Source organism: Notolepis coatsorum (genome assembly GCF_963971535.1).
Source record: "Notolepis coatsorum genome assembly, chromosome: 3".
Taxonomy (NCBI): domain Eukaryota; kingdom Metazoa; phylum Chordata; class Actinopteri; order Aulopiformes; family Paralepididae; genus Notolepis; species Notolepis coatsorum.
This window is the reverse complement of record NC_140167.1, coordinates 124115657-124142917: the sequence shown is the minus strand read 5'-3', so window position 1 is coordinate 124142917 and position 27261 is coordinate 124115657. Positions and strand designations below refer to the sequence as shown.

General features: G+C 44.6%; 1 protein-coding gene across 1 annotated transcript in view; it reads right to left on the bottom strand.

The window, feature by feature from the left end:
- LOC311225992 (dynein axonemal heavy chain 7-like) overlaps positions 1-27261 on the bottom strand; it is a gene marked incomplete at both ends in the record, with an annotated part of 810419 nt that overhangs the window by 638864 nt on the left and 144294 nt on the right. The window contains 2 exon segments of the mRNA XM_084311374.1: positions 13724-13864; positions 16543-16741. Of these exon segments, the coding sequence (XP_084167500.1) occupies positions 13724-13864; positions 16543-16741 (340 nt within the window).

Below are 27261 nucleotides of genomic sequence, written 5' to 3'. Positions count from 1 at the left end.
ACTCGTAGATATTAGTTGTAAGAGGACAGTATCAGTCACTACAGATGCAGCACTGAAAATTCAAACCACTTCTGCTGCTGGTCTGCTGCTCCTCTGCCACTATAGAACTAGCACTCAGGTGTTATATTTCGGGGGATGGTGGCTAGCTCCCAAAGTGAACAAAGGGAGGGTACTTAACTTAAGTGCTGCCCCAGGGAGGCTACTGCCCTCAGACCCCCAAGATCATTTTTATATGGCCAGTCTGACTTGGGGTACTGCCAATATATTAGTGTTGCAATGCATGATAAGTAAACAGTGAAAAAAAAAGCTAAGGAATCGGATGGAGCTAGGGCATTTGGGACGAATACAAATTTAAGATGAAAATCTCCCCAGCCTGTGGGAGGCAGTGGAGGTGTGAAATCTGGCCCGGTCCAGAACAATAGGAGTCACAAAATCAGTTTGGAGTGGAGTGGTAGAGGCGCAGTAGAGGTTTGATTTTTCAGTGCTGGATCTGTATGTCTGGCTCCAGTGAGACTGCAGATGAGGGCCTGTTATCAGCTGATCTCTCAAGCGAGCCAAGGTCATTGTCTGCAGCGGCACTGGGCTCGACACATAGTGGTGTGGCCACATCGTTTAGTGTGTCAAAGACCAGACTGCCGTTGCCATGGTATCGTGTCACTTAGTAACGAGAAAAGGGGGCGGGCCCCGTTGCTAGGGAAAAGACGTTATGAGATGTGAGTTTTTCCGGGGTAAGTTAGATTAAGACACGAAGCGGATGCGAGCAGACGCGTTGACAGAGACTTTGAAACGACCCCTCCTCCCCTTGCGGGGGGGGAAGGAATGGAGTGAATGGGGGGGATTGCATCGCTACAGATACAGCCAGGATTAGTCCTGGAACCACTGTTAGGGGGCCGTTTGGGGGCCGTTTGCGCATGGTTAATGGTAACAATGACCAGCGGGGGCGCTCTCATACAGCTGGTGACAACTGCCCAGACGCACCGGCTTTTTGTTCATTCATTGGAAGCTCGAGTTCCATTCAGTTCCATTACAGCTGGTGACTTCATTCATACAGTAGGATGCTACAACATCCTACAGTATGTCTACAGACTGCACGATTAGAATGTTGCTGAATTAAAGAATGAATAAGTTCCACGTGTAAATTCAGCAGTCAAAGTGTATATATTAAAACGTGTCAAATCTAACTTCATTAGACGGCCGACGTATGGCTCTCTTGTCCATTCATTTCATCAGAAGAAAGCGTTAGTGTAATGCTTCTTGTTAACAATAAGCTTGTGTAAGCAATGTCGCTGAATAAAATAATTAAACCGTTAAGACCTGTCGCTCTCATACAGCTGGTGACAACTGCCCAACGCGCCTTTTTGTTCATTCATTGGAGGATATATAATGGATATTTTATTTATCTGGCACTGTGGTCTCATGGCTAGTCCTTTTCCCTCTCACGCGGACGACCCACGTTCGAATCCCCGTTTTTCTAATTTTTTACTTCTTCTAACGTTTTACTTCTTTCATGTCAGTTCATTACATTTAATTTATTAATGTCCAATATTGTCCAATGTGCCAAAAATCTGGAGATTCAGCGGGCGTTTTGACCCAATTGATCCCCTCTGCTTCAATGCAAACTCTGGCAGCGCTGTGTTTGGGGTCGTTATCCTGGCTAATCAAATACCCAGTGCTCCACCTCTCTGTCAGGGACACGGGGGAGAGGTTTGGACTGCAGTACCTTGAACCAGGCTGTGGTCCAGTTCCACGTGTAAATTCAGCAGTCAAAGTGTATATATTAAAATGTGTCAAATCTAACTTCATTAGACGGCCGACGTATGGCTCTCTTGTCCATTCATTTCATCAGAAGAAAGCGTTAGTGTAATGCTTCTTGTTAACAATAAGTTTGTGTACGCAATGTCGCTGAATAAAATAATTAAACCGTTAAGACCTGTCGCTCTCTGTACTGTACTGTACCCATTCTAGAATCTGTTAATAAAGTTTTCAATCAATCAATCAATCAATCACATCAGTGAGCTCTCCCCTGCCTTTTTACCCGGCAGCAGCACAAACTGGCCTGCAAAGTGATGTTGGCTCTTTTATGGACACAGGTAATTCTAATTATACTGAAGTCAGACATATGTCTACAAATAACTGTTAGTTAGTAGTTGACATCTCCCCCACACATCACTTGTTGTCTAACTCAGGGGTTCCCAAACTTTTCAGGCCGCGACCCCCAGGTACTGATGATGTGGCCTCAGCCTTGGTTCATTTTATATCTAAGCACTTAGAGGATCCTACCTCTTATGTCCGACTTTTATTTGTAGATTTTAGTTCAGCTTTTAATACGATACAGCCGCACCTTTTAATTGAGAAGCTGAATGGGCTTAATGTCCACCCTCTCATTATAAGATGGTATCATTCCTTTTTAACTAACCGTACACAGCGGGTCAGTGTTAACGGCACTCTTTCAGAATCTAGAACCCTGAGCACTGGAGCTCCCCAGGGTATAGTAAGTTCACCTGTGCTTTTTACCTTATATACAAACGAGTGCAGAAGCATCTACTGTATCCTAACAACCGCTTCATAACATTTTCTGATGACACTGCCATTTTAGTTCTAATTAAGAATGACAGTGACCTAGCTGACTATTATTTGGAAATCCAGAGGTTTGTAAACTGGTGCGACAATAACTGTCTGGTTTTAAATGTTAAGAAGACTGAGGAGATGATGTTTGACCCCAGAGGTGTTGGGGACCACAGGCCTGTGGTCATCCACACACAGTCCATCTCACAGGTCTCTTCATATAAATATCTTGGGATTTTTGTCGATAACACACTAACCTGGAACACCCATGTAGATAGCCTGTGTAGCAGACTACAACAACGACTACGTTACGTTAGAGTGCATGGTGTAGCTCAAAAATGTATGTTACTTTTCTACCAATCTGTATTAGAGAGTCTCATCAGATATGGTATTACAGCTTGGTTTGGTAACCTGTCTGTACAATTAAAGTCCAAACTGGTCTGTCTGATGCAGACCGCATGGAAGATCATAGGGGTGAAAGGTCACCCATCCCTGCAGTCTATGTTTGAACAGGCTACTCTAAGGCAAGCCAATAGAATAGTCTCGGACCCCTCCCATGTCTTACATGCCGAGTATTCAGATTCAGATTCTGATTCCTTTATTAAGCCATTTGTGTAAAAACACATTGGTAATTGTTGGGCATTACAGTGTATGTATTTTTCATTTATTTTTTCACAGTAACAACAACACCAACACAGACAGTATGAGGTACCAGGATCCCTTCACAAAATGCAAACTTGAGTACAAAGGCGCAACAAATTTACTAAAATAGACTGCTCTCTCCGTGTCTTTACTTAGCATTCACCAGGTAAGTAGATAGATGCATTAGCTATTTATAGTCTGTGTCTATTTTCATGTAATTTTCCATACCCAGTTCTCTTCTCTAATGTATTTTCTTTTTATGTTGCAGGTACCTGTCAAACTGGAGACTTTCCACTCCATCGCCTTCAGCTACAGAGTGGGGTTTTGCACTGAGGGGCCTGCTGCCTCCTCTTAATAATATTATTAATATCCATAACATAATATTTTAAGTTTACCTGGGTTAACCATATGGAGAATAGTCCAATAGTAATACACTAGGGTATGTTTACCAGCTTGCTACACCTAGGTAAACGGCAAGCTAACATCAACCTAAGATAATACGAACTGACAGTGTTGGTTAACTGACAGTTAGTAGCTAACGTTAGCCTGGATGTCCCCCGCACTACAACTGTGCCAGCAGAGTCAGATGAATACGTATTAAATATTGTGTGTTGGAGGACATGGCTGAAGACTCTGGCAGGAGCACTCATTCAAGGGTACTACGACTATGCTTGCACCTCATGATACCAAAGCACCTCAAAGGCACTAAAAACAAGATTACAAACATCACAAAACAAACTGATCAGACTTCTACTTGACCTTACCCCTAGAACCCACCTCACCCCTGCCCACTTTGACAACCTAGGATGGCTTAGAGTAGACGACAGAGTACAGCATTTATATAGAGCTTTTATCCAAAGTGCTTTACAACTTATACCTCACATTCACTCACAGACGGCAGAGGTGCCAACCTGCTCATCAGGAGCAATTGGGGGTTAAGCGTCTTGCCTTACACTCTATTAGCACAACAGATATTGAACTTGAAAACAAGAGATCTAATGTGATTAAGATCCATTAACACAACAGACATTGAACTTGGAACACATGAGATCTAATGTGATTAAGATCCATTAACACAACAGACATTGAACTTGAAAACAAGAGATCTAATGTACATTAAACTTGAAAACAAGAGATCTAATGTACAATGAACTTGAAAACAAGAGATCTAATGTACATTAAACTTGAAAACAGTCTGTCTCGTCTCTCCCTCCATCCCAACAGGGGGGTAGAGTGACTATCCTGTGTATATGTAGGTGTGACATTGGAATGTGGCGCAACCCCCCCACACACACACACACCATTGAAATGCTAATTGTTGGCGCAGCAGGCACACAGGTTGGTTGTCCTCAAAGATGGTCACTGGTGCATAATAATTTCCACTGTCCATTCCTTTTAATAACTGCACTCTATTTTTTGTATCACAAACAGTACTGTATTTGCAAATCTTGTATGTCATAAATGTATGAATGTAGCAGTACTCAGTCAGTGCTAAGTGCAGTCCTCCTATGCAGCATCACTTTTCACATCAAAACAAAAGTAGAACTGTAATGTGGACCTTCTCCTATTAATTAACATTGCCAAACATATTTACAATTAGCATTTTATAAAGTAGAACTGTAATATGTACTTTCTCAGTCAGTGCTAAGTGCAGTCCTCTTATGCAGCATCACTTTTCACATCAAAACAAAAGTAGAACTGTAATGTGGACTGTATCACAGGTCAATCACAAATGTCTCTCTAATCCTTGAGAACAATGCTGTCTCCCAGATTCACCAAAGCAGCACAGACTCGGATGATCTTGTCGATGCTGCTGTATTGATCACGATTGGCTTCACCTGCTAGACTCTGAACACAGCAAATTGGAACTGGACCCTTTAGTATTGTGTATCGGTTCTTGACTAGTCCAATCACCCTCTCAATGTGGATCCGCACTGATGAGATTTTACGGGCTCTCTCCACCTCCTCTGCAGACAGCTGCTTCTTGTTCCTCGTAAATGGGGGTAGAATTAGTTGTGCACCGCAAACAGATCTTATCCCCGGGCATGTGCAGCGCAGGGTTTATAAATCCACACTCCCTGACAATATGGATATCTGAGGCTCTGCCTCCCTAGGCCTGGGACACGAAGTTAATGTGACCCACTGGGCTGCACGATATGAACACTTTCACTGTGGCGTGGCGTTTGTAGGAGGAATAGCACTGAGCACAAGCTTTAAGAGTTCTGGGTGCATCGATGAAAATTTCAAAACAATCTATGATCGATGTGAGACGAGGAAACTTTGTTTTGAATACTGGGGGGATGGTTGAGAATATGTGGTCCCTGTCCTGCCATTTAATCAAGAAGTCAAGCTTGACGTACATCAGGTCTATCCAGGTCCAGAAAACTTTGATGACTGTTGCCTTTGACACACCTCTGATGTGGGAGATGAGGTCAAAGGACATGTCGTGACGCAGTTTGACAAGGGTGATAAATAGCTGATCTATGGGTGAGATTATGGTGCTCCTTGTCTTCTCTGTGTGCAAGAAAGAAAACAAGTGCTGAAGCACTGGCCAGGTAACACCTGTCATCATCTTGCATTTGGTGTCGTTGCTGTCCACAGATGAAGCGGTCAAGGAGCTTGACTCGACCTTGGTTCTCTGTTGGTCACCATCCTCCTTGGCTGCATCCCTCTCCTTTTTTCACGTTGACCTTTGCTCCTGAATGAATGAATGAATGAATGAATGAATGAATGAATGAATGAATGAATGAATGAATGAATGAATGAATGAAAACGTTATTAACAGATTGCAGAATGGGTACAATACAGTACGGCTCAATACACACAATTGTTAAGGGGATGCAGACCAGAGAAATACGTTTGTCTTGTTTACATCAGGGTCCCCCATTTTCAATTCATAGTGACATTTATGACATACACAACATACATGACATCATTACATTTATGGCATAGGGACATACATGACATACAGTTATATAGTACTGTTACATTTGTGACATAATATGATATGCAAATATACAGTACTGTTACCCATAGATCCTGACAGAGAGTATATACATATGACATGTATATTACAAGCAATACGACTATTCAATAACAAGTCCTTAGAGCAAGGACAACACTGAATGTGATTGATAAATAGTATACTAGTAACATATAAAAATGAAAAAGGCATGTAGGCTACACTGAGAATGGACTATTATGGGGAAGTAGCTAGCAGTCTCTTAGAACAAGGACAACAACACTGAATGTGATTGATAAATAGTATACTAGTAGTAACATATAAAAATGAAAAAGGCATGTAGGCTACACTGAGAATGGACTATTATGGGGAAGTAGCTAGAGACTGCTAGCTAATCAATCAATCAGCTAGCAGCTAACATCTGCTGTTTACAGCCTCACAGCCAATACAACTTAATTTACTATATAAATATTTGTTCCTTATTCTCACCTGTTATGAAATGGGTAGAGCAGACATACGTAGAATTTGACTTGGGGGACCAGGGTCTGGTTTGGTCGACTCTCCCGTCTGCATCTACGTGTGCCCTCTTGATACTGTAGCTGCCAGCCACTTTTCCCTCCGTGATTCCTCGACGGGTATTATATAAAACTGCAGATTTGGGTATTTTTTTTGTCATTAGTACAATGCGTAACACAGCAGCTCTTTGGCATTGTGAAGGACTGAAGAAAATTCCGCTTGAAAGTCTTTAAATTGCCGCTTTAACGATCCGTTTCTCCACTAAATGAAGCGTACACAATGTACTGTACCAGACTGAACAGGTTCTCCCCACGCTGAAGTTGCGTAGCAACAACAGACAAGAAGTTGACTTCGAGAATAACTCATGTACAAATACCGATATGCCCTACTTTGTTTACTTGTTTATTGCACAATGTCGCTCTATATTATTACTATTGTATTATGCACATCGTTGCGGGCAATTTCATTTTATAAATAATAAAAAAATATATATATATTAGACACGCTGGGATTCAAACCTGGGTTGTCCGCTTGAGAGGAATGCGCATAAACCATTAGACCACGGTACCAGACAAAATATATCCATTATATATCCATTATAAACAGAGCCCACCTGGCACCTCCACTAGCAATCTACACAAAATATACACATTGACTGCTCCATTCGACAGGTTTTAACTGGTTAATTATTTTATTCAGCAACATTGCGTGTTTACACAACCGCTTTACCGCTTTCTTCTGATGACATTAATGGACGTACGTCGGCTTGTTGTTTTGTTCCAGGTAACCATAGTTAAATTCCATTCCTGCATAAACGCGGATCATTGTTCAGCATTCCTAAGCAATTCGCCGTCATTGTAATTTAAAGGTTTAGAACGCCTATTCACATATACGCCTGTAGACATATGGTATGGTATTTATTTTAGACAACAAAACATATACAGATCGTTATACAGTATATACTGTGTAGGACGTTGTAGCGTCCGTCTAATGACTTTGCGCCTCCTGGCGGCATAAAATAGAACAGCAGCCTGGGTTCCTAATTAATTTCAACGACGTGATATCACCGTGCGCGCGTCGCGGCAAAGCGTCCATGAAAACTAAAGGCTTCATCTGTAGCTCCGGCTAACAGGGAAGGTTTTGGCTAACGATGAGGCCTCAAAACTATTGGACTAAAAGCAGAAGAGACGGTAGAATAATGAATTTAGTTTGTCTTCAACGACGGTTCAAGGACATTTCAGAATTGTTTCCATCTTGTACAGGGCTATGTTTATGAAAATAAACATCCCAATCTAAGGGAGTAGATCAAGTTGCCAGTGTTGTTTCTTCTGATTACGGATGTACTAACAGGGTTGATACAGTGTAAGACAGCTAATGAGATAACCAAGTACGGATGACACAACGCAGAGGCAAGTCACGGCGCAGCAGGTGACGAGTTGATTAAAGGCTGAAAACACTGTAATCTTTCAGTTGGTGCCTTACGCTGGATTTTTATTAAAGACAACAACAACGAAAAAGACAACAATGGGGCGACGACAGTGAACAGCGCTAGCGTGTGGGAGAGAATCATGAACTCGAAGCAAGGCTAGCCAGCCATGGGAGAGAGAGGCCGACCGAGAGCCATGGGGTCGAGTCGAGCGCCGTTGAACCCCAGCCGTAGAACCAAATGTGAGTTTGAGTCTTTAAGCCAAATAAAGAATATGCATCCGTAAAATAAATTAGCGACACACACCTAGGCCAGCTGTGATCATATGTGTTTTGAACATCAAACAGAAATATGAATGAGTGGTCAGGCTCGAAAGTGTGATGTGTGTTTTGAAGAGAGCAGAGAGAGCAGCTGCAGGGTCTTATCTATAAGAAGGAATGTCAACAAAGCCACAGACAGCACCAAGAGAAAAAACAATGGTTGCAGTGAGGCCGCGAGTGAGAGGGTATGAGCCAGAGCCATCAGGCGAGGGGGAGAGAGGCGACGGTACAGATGCTTATTTAATTAGAGGACGACATCGTATTTAGTTGATTACTGTTCAAACACAGAAAGCGGGAAGGGGGACTGTGAGTGAAGGGAGCAGTGAACGATGTTACGGGTGTGGTCGGTAGATATATGGTATGCTGACTAGCGTCTCTCGTCAAAGGAGGGTTTTTCCATCCCCTGCCTTGATCAAGGGAAATTAATGCATGAGTCTGCCGCAATCTAGTGGTGGGGGGGGGGGGGGTATTGCATGGAAAATTCCATAAATGCATTGACGCTGAAATGATTCCAGCTTTGGAGAATAAGTCTGCCGCCCTCTAGTGGTGTGGGGGGGTATTGCATGGGAAAATTCCATAAATGCATTGATACGTCAGCTGAGATGACTCCAGCCTTAGGGCTTGCGTCCATTTACCGCATTTTTCCAGGTGAAAAACGCTGGCAGAGCGCTGGGTAGTGCTGGGATGAAGCGCTTGCGGCGAGAAAAAGAACTCTGAAGAGTTCAGACGTTTTCAACTTTAAACGCAGGGTGCGGCCTCACAAAAAAGCCGAAACGCACTGAAAAAAGAAGCCGACCGCAGCGCATTTCCTATAGGTGGCCGCATGCGGTCGCCTACGCTCCCTCCTCATTGGGAACAATTGAAAAAAGACGCTTGCGCCCAGCAAAATGCGGTAAATGGATGCAAGCCCTTAGATAATGAGTCTGCCACCCTCTAGTGGTGGGAGGGGGTATTGCATGAAACCCATAGGTTTTTGCGGCCATTTTGTAACGGAGATCCATAGGTCTGGTTCTGCGTTGGAATTTTGGAAAACTACACTTCCCTTAAAGTTCTATGGGGTTCAAGGTTCAGAGTTCTCTATGAATTATTTCAATAACTGTTATTATTCGGGATAATTCTACCACAAAAGGTAATGTTTTTGACAAATTTAAAAACACAGTTAGTTTCTCTTCCCTATTGTTAGCATTCAGCAACAATTCTATTTGAAATTTTTTTCAAAATGGTGCCACCCTGATAAAAATAAAAAAGCTACTGTACATTACAGTAGATTTCATTATCTGTTCTCATGCACGCCTGGTGATTGATGAATTGAGGTATGAGTCCGTAATCCATATTAGCAGGAGGAGGAAATGTGCACAAAACCTTGTAGTTTTGGTTCTATGGCGAGAGCTCTCAGAAATGCGACTGCTCATGGCTGCGCCGGCCGGTCGCTTCCTGTGATACCGTCCAAGGTGAACTGGAATGCTCGAGATCTTTCCTTTTCTGCTGTGTTTAATAAGTGGTGCCGACTCGAGTTTCTTCAAAACACACTGAATCTCTAGCCCCTTTCACGCTGCCAGTTCAAGCCGGGAATCTTACCACATTATAGTGGCATGTAGGGATGTCCCGATCCGATCACGTGATCGGGATCGGGGCCGATCACGTGATTTTCCGAAGATCGGGATCGTCAAAAAAAAAAAAAAAAAATCTGCAATTTAATTTTTTACTTTTTTTTTTATATTCAACAAACATGACCATGTTCACGTCTTAAACTTATACTGAGGCCTTAGTTTTGGTTTTAAATTGCATATCATCATTCATTTATTTATTGTCACACAGAGCAGAAGTATTTTGCCAAAACAAACCAATAGTATCCCAATTTCTCACATTACATTCACCCTGAATGTTGACGTTATCCAGGTGAAAAGTTAACTTCATAAATAATTTGATGTATAATTAAATCAAAGGAAATGCGTTTGGGTCTGAGAGTGAGGCTGGTCTGCCCTTCTGCAGCTGGATACTATTGGTTTGTTTTGGCAAAATTCTTCTGCTCTGTGTGACAATAAATAAATGAATAATGATATGCAATTTAAAACCAAAACTAAGGCCTCAGTATGAGTTTAAGACGTGAACATGGTCATCATGTTTGTTGAATAAAAAAATAAATAAAAAAAAATTTGATCGGATCGGGAAATATCGGTATCGGTAGATACTCAAAATCGCATGATCGGGATCAGATCAGAAGCAAAAAAACGTGATCGGGACATCCCTACTGGCATGCCTTTCTGTGTGAAAGGTACGAGCGCGGAATAGGAGGTCAAAGTTGAGGTTGATGATTAATTCTGTGGCGGTTACCTGGTAACTACTAAGTGGAGCGCTGCCCCATGCCACTATCCCCACACCACCGACCTGCAGAATATTGCTTTGTCTAATTATCTGTTGTTGCATGAAACGTGGGATAGAACAAAGGCTGACCACATGATATAATGATAATAATAATAATAAGCTTCACATTTGATGTCGAATCAAAATAATATGCAACGTGAGAAGACGGAAAAAAATAAATCAACTGTGTTACGGACCATGTCCTTATGTATATTATCTGTTGTGTATATAGGCATGTTTTGTTTGTTGTCTTTTGTCTTCCTCTTGTGTCTACATATCCCCATTCTCAGATGTCTCTCAGTTCCAGCACCACCAGCAGCAGCTGGTCAATCAGCATCTCACTCCAGTGCAGTGGCAGTTGTTGCTGATCTGCAATCAAGCTCTACACCCCTCCATATATCCTACCTAGACCATGTGCAGTGTTAGTTAGCTCTCTGGTTCATTGTTGTGGTAAAGTAGAGCTCTTGGTGTCTTTGGTGGTAGAGCTCTGTCTGTGTCTGCGGTGGTAATTATATCTTGTGGTGTTGGTGGTAGAGCTCTCATTTTGTGGTATAGAGCCGTGGCTCTTTGGGGTACATTTGTGTCAGAGCTGGTCAAAGCTCTGTTTGAGCTCATTTTGTGTGAGCTAGTCAAAGCTCTGTTTGAGCTCATTTTGGTGTGAGAGCTAATCAAAGCTCTGTGTGAGCTCATTTTACGGCACTGGGGTACGTAACACCCAGTAAGGGGATGCAACACAAGGCCACAGACAGGGTAGGTGAGGGTGCAGTGACACTAAAACCATGAAACGATTTGCAAAATAATAGTATTTATTTCACAAACTAAACAAAAAACTCAGCAACACAGAGCAAGGAGGACTACCTAGTGGCACCAAACGAAATACACAAAGAAAATAAAAGCCCACCCCCCTTACAGGCGCTGAACGCCCAAAAGTACAGGTGGTGGTGCTCACTCTAAAGCTGGTGTCTCTAACATCAGGGCACCTACGTGATGCAATAATGTAGACCCAGGGTATCTTCCTGTCCTCAATGTCCCTGTGTGCGAAACTAAAGATTAATATATAAATATATAGGAAAAAAGGAATCATCATAGGCTGGGTGAACAGGGCTTAAACAAAAACACAGGTTAGGAATAAACAGAAATGTACAACAGGCAGGAACACAAAAGATACAATACTATAGAAAATGACACAAATGTACCCCAAAGAGCCACGGCTCTATACCACAAAATGAGAGCTCTACCACCAACACCACAATATATAATTACCACCACAGACAGAGCTCTACCACTAAAGACGCCAAGAGCTCTACTTTACCACAACAATGAACCAGAGAGCTAACTAACACTGCACATGGTCTAGGATATATGGAGGGGTGTAGAGCTTGATTGCAGATCAGCAACAGCTGCCACTGCACTGGAGTGAGATGCTGATTGACCAGCTGCTGCTGGTGGTGCTGGAATGGGAGACATCTGAGAATGGGGATATGTAGACACAAGAGGGAGACAAAAGACAACAAACAAAACATGCCTATATACACAACAGATAATTTACATAAATCCCGTAACACTGGGGTACGTAACATAAATGGGGGCTCGTCTGGTCTCAAACACAAGTCTCGAGGAAAAAACACTTCGAGATAAAGCAATTTTTGGGACATGGAAATGTAGGGTTTGGAAATAACGTTTAATGAGGGCATGGGTAATGCCTGGCAAGCACTAGAAGATATTCCAAATCATAACTGACAGTGGTGGACTGGACCCCCCTCATATGTTTTTGTATTTCATTCATTAGAATGCATTGGACAATTGCCAAAATGGAGTGCCATGCACTTGAATATTACACAAAATGTCGTACATAAATGTCATGTATGTTGAGTATGTCATAAATGTCGATATGAATTGAAAATGGGGGACCCTGATGTAAACAAGACAAACGTCTTTCTCTGGTCTGCATCCCCTTAACAATTGTGTGTATTGAGCCGTACTGTATTGTACCCATTCTGCAATCTGTTAAATAAAGTTTTCATTCATTCATTCATTCATTCATTCATTCATTCATTCATTCACACTCTCTGAACATTGTGTACACTGCACCCTGTGTATATTTTTTACTCTTACTCATATTATATATTCAGATTCAAATGTTTTTGCCTATATTTATTGTAACGTATAATATAATCGATAGGGCATACAGACCCTCATTTGCACCTTTGTTTACACTGTATATTCTACTCATATTTTTATATTCAGAGTTAGTTATATTGTTTACACTGTTTATTTTCTCTTATTTTTATATTCAGATAAAATTGTATTGTCTATATTTATGTCTTTCTACTATTACCCTGTCCATACCCGTACCTCCCCTCCCGGCTTGGCTTTTTGGGCCTTTCAGTACTAAATAAATGCACTGGGCAATGGTGTCCATTTCAAAATGCCACCACGGGAAGTGAATTTTTTTGCAGTCAAAAACGGCTTGACTACCTTGTATCCTCGTTTGGACCCCCCGGAAATATTAGTAATTTAAAAGTTGTGCGTCGAGAGAAAAAAAGAACAGGACTCATGATTTGAAGTTTCCTCTCCTATCTCGGCTGCTCCGTGACCAGCAAGGTCTCCCCTACATTTTCCAAAGCCCCCTAGAGAAAGCTTGTCTTAACTCATCATCATGAGTTTTGCATGTAAAATTGATAATATTTTTCATTGTGTGCCTTTAAAGACCTATTTCAGAACCACACACCAAGATGCACTGCATCGGGAACACGGCATCATGGCTGTCTGTCAAAACACACATGATGACGGAATTATGCCATCTTTCTAGGTTCAGTATGAAGAATAAACCAAAGCTGGCAGATTGGAGGGAAAATAAAGTCCCCCTGCGGCATTATAATGGGATTTCTGTGTGAAAAGGGCTTCTGTGGCTTGGGTCTGTCCCACCTTCTGTCCTGAGACGATGGCTCCATGGATCTCCTTGGTCCAGTAGACCTGCGAGACACACAGCACAGTCTGGCCCGACCAAGCACGTACCCAGTTGATCCTCTGGTCCTTGGGGTATGCCTCCATGGCCTCCCCAATGACCTGACACCAAAGAAGGGATACACTTAAAGGGATATTTCACTTTAGTAGATGTCAAGTTTCTTACTTCAAGTATGATATTTAGACATGGTCCGCAAAATTAATGGATGTGAATGAGGATCCCGACACCTGGGAGGAATGGCGGTGTTGGCAGCAGACGACAGGGACAGCAGAGGTTGCTAGTTTACTTGTAGATGACTTCAGATAGAGGTAATACAGAGAGGTAAGCAAGAAGACTTGCTTTGACAAGTTCTACAAAAGTCAATTATGTCTTTAATGTTTTATCAGCTACAAGTGGAACACTCACTTTAACACCAGGTATAATATGATGGGCCTGCAGAAATGCTGACTGAATAGCAGGTGGCTATGCTCAGTTAGCATTTGACAGTGAGCAAAAAAATTAATAAAATAAAGTTTCTTTAACTCTTCGTCTGAGAGAACTGCAAATACCCTCAAATTAAAGCTGACAGTCCTGGGCCCTCATTTATCAATAATGCGTAGAAAGTGTTCTATTTTCATTCCTACGTACAGAATTTAGAATGTTTCTACGCACAGAAAAATCGGGATTTATCAACCGTGCGTGCACAGGTCGTACGCACACTCCGTGTTGATAAATACCAATTGTTCTTACCGTCTCGTGCACGATTGTAAGCATTTGCATACAGAACCACCCCTAATTAACCATATATGGTAATGAATAATGGACTAAGCGAACTATGAGAAACTTCACTGAGAGCTAGATTGATCACGGAGGTCTAACCAACATATTGAACGTATACAGCATTTCCTGTTGTGAACAATCTTATTTGGAAACATGACACACAGAATAATAATAGTATTTAGCTTTTTATTTTAAACAATATTTAATCGTGTGTGGCGTTTGGAGGTGGGTGTTCTGCGTCTGCTCTCCCCCCCCCCCCCCCCCCCCATGTGCCAAACAAGCAGGGCAACTGCGCTCTAAAGAGCAAGTGGCTCTTGTGTGTGCATGAGCCCGTTGTAATTGCACTCCTGTTGGGTCGGGTTGGTCAGAGTCATTAACTATGGCTTCAGTGGATAACCCCGATCACCTGCATTTAAGTGATATTTTAATTACAGATACCCCAGTAATAACATACATACAATTTAATGAAATACAATGCGTGCGTTCCTCCCGGTCACCAGCAACGACATGAGCCAAATGTGCATCGCATGTACATTGACTGAGTGGAATCCCTTTCTATTCACATAACTGAATTTGTGATGGAGCTTTGACAGCTACATGGGTGGTACAGTCTATTGCTCGATCCATCTCCAATATCACGATGGACCGTGCCGGTGGCCAAAGACCCGAGGGTGGAGAGGACTTGAATGTGCACGGGGTGGAATTTGTGCGTTTTGTTCCACGCTCCAATTTGGGTCCCAAATTGCGGTACAAATCAAGGAGAATGTGTCTCAGGTAGCAGACTCTACTTAATATTATGTTCTCTTGGCAAATAGATAAACCATATTGCATTCATTCGGAAAGACCTATTCCAAATGCTATTTATAGGGTTTGACAATAATTACACTACTATCGCTATTTTACAATTAACTATGATTAATTACAGGTCATACCGAAGACGTCGGTGTTGAAATTAATGCATGAAAGCTTATTAGTCTGTTGCCGTTTTCCTATTCTACCGCTTGGTGCCATTGTACGCACGGTCGGAGCTGTGCGTAGATGTACGCACAATCTCAAGCACACGTTCATGTTGATAAATCCCACACTTTGCTTAGAAATTATCATATGCACGGTTTACGCACATATCTGTGCGTATGCAGCATTGATAAATGAGGGCCCTGCTCTTTAAATCGAGAGGCTTTGTGTCCAGAATAATAAGCAGCATTTTTTTTTTACCAAATTACCGATCTCTAAAACTATTAAACTTGGTCCCAAATGTTTAAAGGAACATGCCATCATTATTCGAAATGCACTTACCTTCTTCTCCAGAGTCACACAAGAAGATATATGCCAATTTTCTCTCTGTGCATTCAGTAGAGCTATCCAGCTGCAAGCTACCCTAGCTTATCATCATCATCATCATCATCATCATCATCATCATCATCATCATCATCATCATCATCATCATCATCATTTATTTATTCGTACATGGAATTACCACAGTCCAACAGTACATATTCATATAATTCACCAAATACCAAATGAATGGAAGCAGATATGGACCGGCTAGTCTAGCTGTTGGCCAAAAACACCTCTCTGGTGTTGGTATCCATCTTTTTGTCTGACTAAAATAATTAAACTGAAATTGTCCAATTTCAATATTACATTGCCATGTAAACATGCTGTCATGTGAAAGGGATAAAATGGCACTAGAAAAGCTGAAATTGAAATAACTTTTGTGAATCGACAAAATGATAACTAATTTCATTAATTTCAGTTGTAGCGGTAGTAAAATCGATGAACGTCACATCTAACAGCTAAAAAAACACCTGTTCATTTTGACTAGCTAATCCCCTCCTTCACGAGACGTTCGGTTTTACATAGCAACAGAGTAGTGAAATCAAGGATGGCTGATTCCAAGTCAAAACATAGATTTACCTATTTCAAACCTTGCCCTCTTTTCTTGATCCTCCAATCACAGTTGTTGCTTCCCTCTGACAAACAAAGGTAATTCAACTGGGCTTTGGGGGGACCAACCTACCTTATGCATGGAGGCCATCATGCCAATCTCCAGCTCCAAAAGCCACTTATCCACCTGGCCTCTGGCTTTAGAGGTGGAGATGACGTCCAGCAGCAGCACCACCTCGCCCTCGCTGCTCCTCATGTGGGTGATGTCTAGCACATCGGTGAACGTCAAGCTGGCAATGCCCTCAAAGCACTTCTTTAGGTGAGGCTGCACCCTTGGGAGATCAGAGAGGAAGAAGATAACGATCACAGGCTGAATCACGTTTATCACACACAAAGCCATCTGTGCGTCTGTAACGGCGACGTGAAATACAATTATCACAATGTGAATATAAAGTCCAAGTGTTTTCATGGAAAATCAATATCGTCAAGCCTGAACAATATGGTTGTGGAGCTAGCCTAATCTTGATCATAATCAGTTATTGTTGGCCGTCTACCCTGGGAACAAAAAAAGATGGTATTAAAATCTCTTATCAACCATACTGAATACAAACTACAGCCTCTCTCTGACACTTTAAAACATGCTTGGATCAACCAGTGTAGGAAATATACAGGTGCAAAGGGCAAAATTAACCCAGTGAATCAAGTCATATCCTGCCAATTAACACTTTGGTCGCCAGCCAGAAATTCGGAAATGACAGCCCCTGGCCAGGGTTTCTGGGCGATTTTGGCGATATCTCATGATCTTAGCGGAGCTATTTCTATATTTTATATTATAACTATGGGGAAATGGTTTGGCTCATTTGACGACGACGAGTTGATGTACACTATGAAAAAAACCGTTTGTTTCTGCATGTCTTCGTTCGTTCACAATTACAAGTTAAAAAAGGTAAATAGAGGGGGAAATCCAGTTGGATTTTCTAGAAAAAAAGTTACAAGCCTTTTTATGCGAGCTGCGCAATTCCTTGTTGATGCTGCCTGAAACAAGGCAATTTAGACTGGGATGGATGGATGGAAGGATGGATTGATGGATTGATGGATTGATGGATTGATGGATTGATGGATTGATGGATTGATTGATTGATTGATTGATTGCTTGACTGACTAACTGACTGACTGACTGACTGACTGACTGATTGACTGACTGACTGACTGACTGACTGACTGACTGACTGACTGACAAACTTGAAATGCAGTAATACTATTATATCAGGTGGGAATATATTGTATTGATCAGGTTATATATCGTACTTGGCTTATCGCGTCCCGCTCTTAAGCCTATCGAGATATACCTCATCTCATGTACCTATTGTACTCCATCACGAATAAAAACCAGTACACCCACACCTGCCGGGTCCCGCCTCTATGGAGGCGTAGCCTATAAGACAGTAGGCATGGTCACCAATACACTCTTCCTCTATTTTCGTTTCCATCATAGCGGATGCAGTGCACCTTATGTTAACTAGTTGTTATGAAAAGATTAGAGAAATTACGTAATGTTGAAAGCTTACCGGAGGGTTGCTTACCCCTGGCATCTTCGAGGCATGTTTCAGCGACACGTCGGGCCTGTGTTGATGTTTCCTCGTCTGACGGCAGCAGACCAAGGGGCAGCGTACAAGGTTTGGCTATCGAGCCGGCTTGTACAAAGGTAGGCCCTGTGTCATCAGGCATCAATGTTGGTATTGGTAATGCTGTGGAGTATGTTTCGGCGCAAGGGCCGGGGTGGCTTGGTGAACGTTCCACTGCAGTGGACGTTTTCCTGGCAATCCTGGAGCACGCTGCTAACGCTAATGCTACTAATGCTACTACTGCTAATGCTAATGTTGACGCTGAAATGGGTCGTTGTTCTAATGATCCCCGCTGCGGGACAATTCCGCTTTTCCCTCCTCTTGCCCGCTTCATTGATGAAGGTCAGTCGGTTGCTAATGTGGGGGGTTTCGCTGAGTCCTATTTACCTTTTTTACGGGTAAACGGGCTAACAACTGGGTAGAGGCCGGGTGTACCGTGGCTACGTAGCCAGGTAGCTTTGTTCCTGTGCCCCGGCGGGGATGAACGATGTCCCACCCTGTCATAATCACAGCACAGGCCTACTTCACTCCCCCTCCTTTTCCCCTCACGTCCTCCACACGCTCCTCTTCATCCCCCTCTCTATCCACTGCGCACTCCTCATCATCCTCTCTTTCTTCAGTCACCCCTTCCTTCACCCTCATTCACCCAGCTGTATTCCATCCCCCTAATTCACACACGGGCAAGCACACCACTCTCCCCAGCTGCACCCTATCCTCCCCTGATGAGGGGACTATATCTACACCTCGACGCTGACCAGAAGCTGTCGTGGTATTAATTACCACTGCCCAGGTACGACGTCTCTGCCACAAGCTCTACTGCTAGATACCCTCCATGTATTGGCTTACTCTAACCCGTTTCTCTCCTGTGCCCCAAAGGACCGCCGTCCCTGTCTGGACGTCACCTGTTCCCGAGAGGAACACCTATCTCCCGCTGCCACCCAGCAGCTCCAGCGTCCCTGTCTGGACGTCACCTGTTCCCGAGAGGAACCCCTATTCACCCGCTGCCCCCCCAGCAGCTCCCCCGACAAGCACCAGGACCGCTTGCTCGCTCACTGCCGCCGAGGCAGCCACAGGACAGAACATTAACCCCGTTCTATTTTCCCCCCCAATTCCTATGTTGCTCAATTCAATTAAACACCCTTGAAACAGCTCCCTTTCTCTTCTCGTGTATTCAGCAATTGGGCTGTGCTCCAGACTCCAGTTCTCACACACCCGGCCGATGCTTGAGAGCGCATCGGCTCGGAGGGTGGCAGTATGGACGAATGAGTGGTATACTGCTGCAGGATGGTTTGTAGCGGCGGCCAGTGTTATGGCTCAGCTGGCTAGTTTCCTATCCACATTGGCGTCGGGTAGTAGGGCTATGGGTCCAGCCGACATTGTAAACATGTTGCATGTTTGTGGTGTTATAGAGATCTTGACTCAGTCGCAAGCTATAACTGCGGGGAGGATTAGGATGCTATCAACGTTTGTTGTTAGGCATGTTTGGTTGGAGCACTCTTCTCTTGGGGAAGAGGATAGGTTTTCTCTCCTCACGACTCCTTTTTCCACGGAAAGGCTTTTTGGTCATTCTGTGGAGGCGCAGGCGGTTGTTGATCTGGGTCCTACACCGCCTCACGCTGTGCAGCCAGAGGTGGGAGCACGGTCTCGTCAACGACTGTGGCGAGATCCTCGACAGGCGGCCATGTTTCCCCCGCCAGTGGTGCCCTGGGCGGAGAGTCAATGGGGTTCCACAAGGCCGACAGCCTTGGCGGCCGAGGGATCGGCCATTTTGGGTGAATTCGGTTTGGATAAAACAAGCCATCGTCACTTTGCTGCGAGCAGCCCGCTCCCCGTTCAATCCTCTCTCTGTTACCCACGGAAGCAGGGCTCTGATCGTTCTCCTTTGGCTGCAGACCGCGAACCTTCTTTGAAGCGCATGCAGCCCCATTCTTCACTTCTCATGGGAACAGGGGCTGACACCCAGTTGATGGCTGAGCCTGGGTCTGTCCGTGAGAATGTTGTGCTGTCGCATGGCTCCTGCACCACACGTTGTGTGATGGATGAGCCTGGTGTTACAGCTGCCACTAGCTACGGTGGTCAGCAGGGGGACTCAAGGCCTCTTCTGTTGAACGCACAGCAAGGGTTACCCCGGCCTCGCCTTCGCCAGGCGGGGTATCGCGCTGATGCCTCCCAGTCCCGTGAGAGCGGCAGTGGTCTGCGAAGCAGAGGCGAGCGTGATTTGGGTGGTAGCAATATCACTGCAGGGCTTCGGCGTGTAGGAGCCCATGGGGTCCTCATGCCTTGCGTGTCTAGCTGCGGAACGACTCCTCAGCATGTGCTAGAGGGGTGTTCAAGGGGGGGGGGTGTGTGTCAACCAGTTTGATGACAGCTTCTCCCGTATCAAACCGGCCCTTTCTGTTGGGGTCCCCCCTTGGGTGCGTCGCACAGCGGGAGGGACCGGGCCAACTATCTACTGTTCCTTGCGGCCCAGCGTCAGTTGACGGCGGGTACGCTGTGGGATTATTTTCACATATGGCGACAAGAATGCCGTTTGGAGGAGTGGATAGAGAGAACATTGAGGGAGGGGCTTGTGTTGCAGTTCGCACAACCCCACCCTCCATTCTCAGGTTTGGTGCCGACCCTATTGTCAGGGTCAGAAGCAGTGACAGCCCTGGCCGACGAGATCCAATCTCTGTTGGCGAAGCAGGCCGTCGTCGTGGTTCCGAGAGAGGACGCGATGTCAGGCGTCTACTCCCGTTATTTTCTGGTACCCAAGAAAACAGGGGGGGTCAGACCTATACTGGATCTGTCCGCGTTCAATCGTATGATTGTAGCGAGACCGTTCAGGATGTTGACCGTCAAACTCCTTCTGCTTGCTGTCAGAAGGGGAGACTGGTTCACCTCCATAGACCTGAAGGATGCGTATTTCCACATCCCGATTTTCCCTCCTCACAGGAAGTTCCTACGGTTCCTGTTTCAGGGCGTAGCGTACGAGTACCAGAGGATGCCGTTCGGCTATTCTCTAGCTCCCCGCACATTCACCAAGTGCGTGGCGACTGCACTGGAGCCTCTACGTCGTCGGGGGATACGGGTTCTATTCTATCTCGACGACATTCTACTCCTCAGTCGTTCGGAGGAGGTTGCCAGGTCTCATACCAGGCTGGTGGTGGAATTCCTCACCAGGCTGGGTTTTGCTGTGAATTGGAAGAAGAGTACACCTCTTCCCAGTCAACAGGTGGAGTACTTGGGCTTGACGTTGAGGTCGAGGCCCATGATTGTAACCCTCTCAGAGCAGCGCCGGGTGTCTATCATTCGCGCGCTCGGGGGTTTCTGTCTGGGAGGGACGGTCACGGCGCTGCAAGTGATGCGTCTGCTCGGTATGATGGCATCTGCTCACACGGTGGTTCCTCTTGGCCTCCTCTTCATGAGGAGGATACAGAGGTGGTTTTTCTCTATGAGAATAGATCCGGTAAGGGACAAATGGAAACGGTTGACGGTTCCTTTGTCGATATGGGGAGATCTCGCCCATTGGAGGAGGCTGGGTATCCTCACCATTGGGGTCCCCATGGGCAGCAGGCGCTCACACGTCGCGGTCTTCACCGACGCCTCTCTCACGGGTTGGGGAGGAACGTGTCGGACCCACGCAGTGGGGGGCAGCTGGACGGCGGTTCATGCTGGCCCATCTGCCCCGCACATCAATGTGTTGGAATTGAAGGCGGTCCTCCTGGTCCTCAAACGGTTCGACCACCTGGTAGGCGAGCACGTTTTGGTCAGGACAGACAGTGTGATGGCAGCGGCGTATATCAACAGGCAGGGTGGGACTCGTTCCATCCACCTGCACCGGGCGGCGGTCGAACTTTGGCTATGGGCATCTCGCAGGCTGCGCAGTCTGAGGGCGCTCCACATTCCTGGTGCAGAGAATATGGGCGCGGATATGATGTCTCGGGGCGGTCCTCGTCGCGACGGGTGGGAACTCCGCCCCGACATAGTCAGACAGATCTGGGATCGGTTCGGGGAGGCCTCGGTAGATTTGTTTGCGAGCCGACACTCTCACAAGTGCCCCTTGTGGTTCTCGGTCAGTCGAGCAGATCATCCCCCTTGGGGGTGGATGCCTTCTCGACCTTTCCATGGCCGCCCGGTCTTCTGTACGCCTTTCCTCCTGTACAGCTGTTGGGTCAGCTGTTGGAGCGTATACGGAGGGAGCGCAGGACGGTGATCCTGGTCGCGCCGGACCGGGGCACGGCAGTGTGGTTCCCGGTCTTGATCCAGCTTCTGGTCGCTCCTCCTTGGGTTATTCCTTGGTCGGCGATGGCCCTCTCACAGCACAACGGGTCACTGTTCCAGTACCCGATGTTGGGCCAACGCCTGTTGGTGTGGCTGGTGGGAGGGTGAGTCTGGAGAGGATGGACCCTTCTGTGGTTGATACCATCCGGAATGCACATGCTCCCTCCACTGTAGTGTTGTCACGATACTGGAATTTCGACTTCGATACGATACCTTGAAAAGTATCGATACTTCGATACCATTTCGATATCAAAAAAAAATATATATATATATATTTTTTTTTAAACAAATGTAGCTTTTGTTGCTGGTTGATTCTCCTCAGCTTCTCTCTGGTACTATAAGAGAAGATAAATATAACACTTTTAAAACCCTTTGTTTATCTTTAGATCACACATTTAAAAATAACTGTTCATCTCACTTCAATCATTTTTATTGCAAATGCAGAACATGGTATTTTCTCAAGCAGACAGATGTAAACACTGTAATCTGTGTTGCATGTACCTGACAAACTGATTTGTATTACAGTTAGTAACAGTTTTGATTTTTATTTAAAGATAACGAGAGCGAGCGAGCGAGAGAGAGAGAGAGAGAGGTAGCGGTAGATAGAGAGAGAGACAGAGAGAGAGAGGGAGAGAGAGAGAGAGGTAGCGGTAGATAGAGAGAGAGACAGAGAGAGAGAGAGAGAGAGAGAGAGAGAGAGAGAGAGAGAGGTAGCGGTAGATAGAGAGAGAGAGGGAGAGAGAGAGAGAGAGGTAGCGGTAGATAGAGAGAGAGACAGAGAGAGAGAGGGGGAGAGAGAGAGAGAGAGAGAGAGAGGTAGCAGTAGATAGAGAGAGATAGAGAGAGAGAGGCTATGCTCGGAGCATTTTAGTAACGTTACATTTTCAACAAGATTGCTGCTATTTAAACACTTGATGGAAACGGGGTAACGTTAAACTTATGTCGACTGTAGTATTGTATGACCTTGACATAAACGTTAACGTTACTCCGTTTCCATGCAGTATTTATAATGGTGGCCAGCTAAGCTAACGGAGCTAACTGCTAGCAGTAGCTAACGTTAGCTGGTAGCTGTAACGTTACAACGAATCAGCTGTTGATATTATGCGCCATCAGTAGACAACGTATCATGTATTAAACTAGAGTTAATGGTTTAATGCTTCAGTCACAGTGACGTTGAAAGAGCAGCTGTCACGAACCTCTTTCATTTATTTATGGAGATCCGCGCTGGCACTGCTAAAATGTTTGTTTACTAACTGAAGACGGCTCTGTGAGGGGGAGGGCTGGACTCGGAGCAGCCGGAGGGGCAAGCACGCTCTGAACAGCGCGTCATCAACTTGCTGTAGAACACTCGCCAGCTGGTACCGATACTGCAGAAAGTATCGGTATTTCGGGAAATGAGTATCGAAGCCGTTTTAAATATTCAGTATCGATATGTATCGATACTTCGATATTTTTGACAACACTACTCCACTGTCGCGCTTTACGCGGGCAGATGGCGTATGTTCCAAGAGTGGTGTAAGGCGGGGGGCTGGGACCCAGTCTCCTGCCCCCTGGATGCTGTCCTGAGTTATCTCCAGTCTCTCCTTGGTAGACTGTCGGCTTCGACGGTGAGGGTATATGCGGCGGCTATATCCTCCTATCATGAGGGGTTTGAGGGGACTGTCTTGTTCAGCCACCCTCTTGTGAAGCGTTTCCTGCTTGGCGCTCGACGCGCTAAGCCGGTGCAACGCTCTTTGGCTCCGACTTGGGATCTTCAATTGGTCCTCGGTCGGTTGTCCTTGGCCCCGTTTGAGCCGCTCGAGCAGGCGCCGTTGGGACAGCTGTCCTTCAAGACCACGTTCCTGCTGGCTGTCACCTCCGCTAAACGCGTGAGTAAGCTCTGTGCTCTTTCGGTACGTCCAGAGTGCCTGTCTTTTCGGGGGCCGATTGCGGTGCCACTCTGCGACCTAATCCTGCTTTCATGTGTGGAATAATATAATGATTCCCCAACTCTCTCATGTAAAGACATCCCCCTCCCCTGATATTATACAGTAATCTCACCCACATTATAATAGAGAAAAGTGAGTAACTGTGGAATAATATAATGCCCTCATGTAAAGACATTCCCCTCCCCTTTCTCCCCAATCCTGTGTGCCCCCCCCCCCTCTCCCCAATCCTGTATCCCCCCCCCCATTTGACCTATCAAATGGGACCACCACCCCCCCCCTTTTAACTATATAATGCTCCTCCCAACAACATTCCAGGTCTCTCTACCTGGGTGATTTCAGCTGACTACCTGGGGAGAGCCCCTCAGCCATTCTCTCTATGTACTATGTATATTTCTATCTGTTTGGTTAATAAACCTTTGTTATTAACTGAACCTCGGTTGCCTGAGAACATTCTTCTTCAGGATATCCACGAATATCCCACAATTGGCGTCTACGAACTTGTGACGGACTCTTTGCGTCCTCCCGGCGTGCTGTATTGTTTCATCTATACAGAGAAAAGTGAGTATAATAGACTGGTCGACCAAAATGTATGGAAAGGAATTAAAACCTTCCCGCTTTTCTCTGTGCCAGGTGAATGTTACAGAATGTTGTCAAATATTGAGATCATGGCTGAGTAAGAATAGCGTGAATTAAATCTGATCTGTATTGAGAATCGTTACCGGGGAAACGTGTGTACCCGGGTCCTTATCAGGCGGTTCTGAGAGGATTTGCGGGGTTGTAGTGCTATTCCCGGATCGAGCTGGTGCCGACCAAAAGCTAAGGCACACCATAAGGTTGTTGGATTGCTAACACAAGTCTAGCTGATGCAGACTAAAATATAGGCAACACGGCAAGAAACGTAGGCTTATTAGACGTGATATCTGTGGAAAACGCTACTCTGTTAGAAACGTTCTGTGATTCTTCTGCAAAAGGCGGGAAGTAGGACCGAGAGCTGATAAAATCATAATCAGATTTACTAGAGTAACGACATAATATTCATAGTTTCAACCTCAAACTAAGCCCACGACCTCTTCCATTCCTGAAAACGATGTATTCGGATTAGGTGAACCAATTGATCACTACAGATAGCGGGAAGCTGACTATGCGACGTCCCGGTAGTACGTGAATGTACATTAAACGGGACATTAGTCGCGGGTTGAAGGGGCCGTGAGTGTGATTAAACGGTATATTCAAATCTAATATAGCGCTGTTAAATTTCGAAGTTCAGGGTCGGTCGTTATGCCTTAATAACGATGTATAGTTAAACCGAGGGTAATCAAGCCTTATCGCAGCAGATGCTGGACGATAAAACGAACAGCGATCCGATACAGACCAGGTATACACACACGTTAACTTGTATGTATTATTGTTTGTTTGTCTGTTTAAGTCTCGTTTGTATGTGCACAGTATTAGAACCTGCCGCGGTGCTTTATTGAGTTAAGAACCGGCTGATAGCGCGCCGAGCATTGGGCGACGAGTTAACGTTATACAGAGAATAACATTGGGGTGCAACTCTCGCGATATGCTAGGAAAGTGACTTCCGGTTGGGAATTATAGTTTTATCGTTTCTGTTGTTTACGTTTCACATATGCACAGGCTCGTTCATTCGGTTACAAAACGCTGATTTTAGGTGAATTCCAGGCTATTGAGAGCTTGTGGAAAAGTACTGCATGGATTGCAAAGCGTTATTTCCGAGGTGAATGGGAACGCATGAACGTCGCTTGGAGCAATGACGTCATACGGTGTGCGCCATGAAGTTATGATTTTGATATGAAATTATCCATGGGCGAACGTAAAGTTTAATATGCCCGAGGCCGAGGGTATATGAAATCCACGTGTAGTATATGTTTTATTTGTATGTGTAAATACGCGCTGCAAGGGGGTAAGATAATATGGTTATTCAATAACTGAACTGAACTGTGAGGATCCGACGTGAACACAACAGCTTTTCCGGTAAGTATGCTGCATGACATTATATGACACTATATTCTCATTTATAGTGAATTACAGCTATCCCATATAGCTTGAGTGATTGTTTTTCATTACTGTACACGTTATAAGTCACACAGCTAACCTCAATGCCTGTTTCAAATTTGTAATGTATCTGTGGGCGCGCCGGTAGGCTCGCTCCTCATAAATAGGTTTCTATATCTTAGAATGTGCACAAGGCTAGTGATAAGGCAAACATGCCATGTTTATTCAACTAATCATTTCTATCACAATTTATGAGTAACACACTTACTCCCAGTATATGCGATTAGACTTTATAAGCTTTTACAATTATGAATGATCTTAGAGGAGTGGGAAATTAACATGTTTTTTGTGTTTACAGGAGAGGCAGACTGATTTAACTCTAAATTGAATTACAGAGCAGTGTTTAAACACTGACTCGTATCACAAAAGACATACTACATTGAAACTCCAGTGATTTGCACATTAACACAGACAGGACACAGAACCATTGAAATACCTGCTGCAGTCATGAAAAGTGAAACTCCAACAATTTGCATGCCAACACAAGATTCAACCGAAGATGGTGTGGAGTTGAAAGACAATCGATTGACCATTTAAAACAAATCTGCATCCAAACACCCACATGTAAATTTTCTTTTACAGGAACGAAGACGATAACAGACGCTATTCAGAGTGGGCACTTGAAAACCACAGGGTAGGGCATGAGGGAGACAAAGCAATGCAAATGCCTGCACTCTGACCACACGCTTGGTGGACTCACCTGACAATGGATAACAACAGGGAACCACAAAATGCATTGAATGCAATGCTTTTAAAACGAACATGCCCCCTTCATTTAATTAACATGAATTAGACACAGGTGATGAATTTGCAGTCATGAAAGGCTACCATATTTCCCATACTAACAGAATAACTAACCAGTTGTTTTCATCTCTCTCTTTTCAAGAAGGCACACGAATTAGATATGATTTCTGAATAAAATCAGACAAAGTAGAAATGCCCAAAATGAAAGATTAATGATGA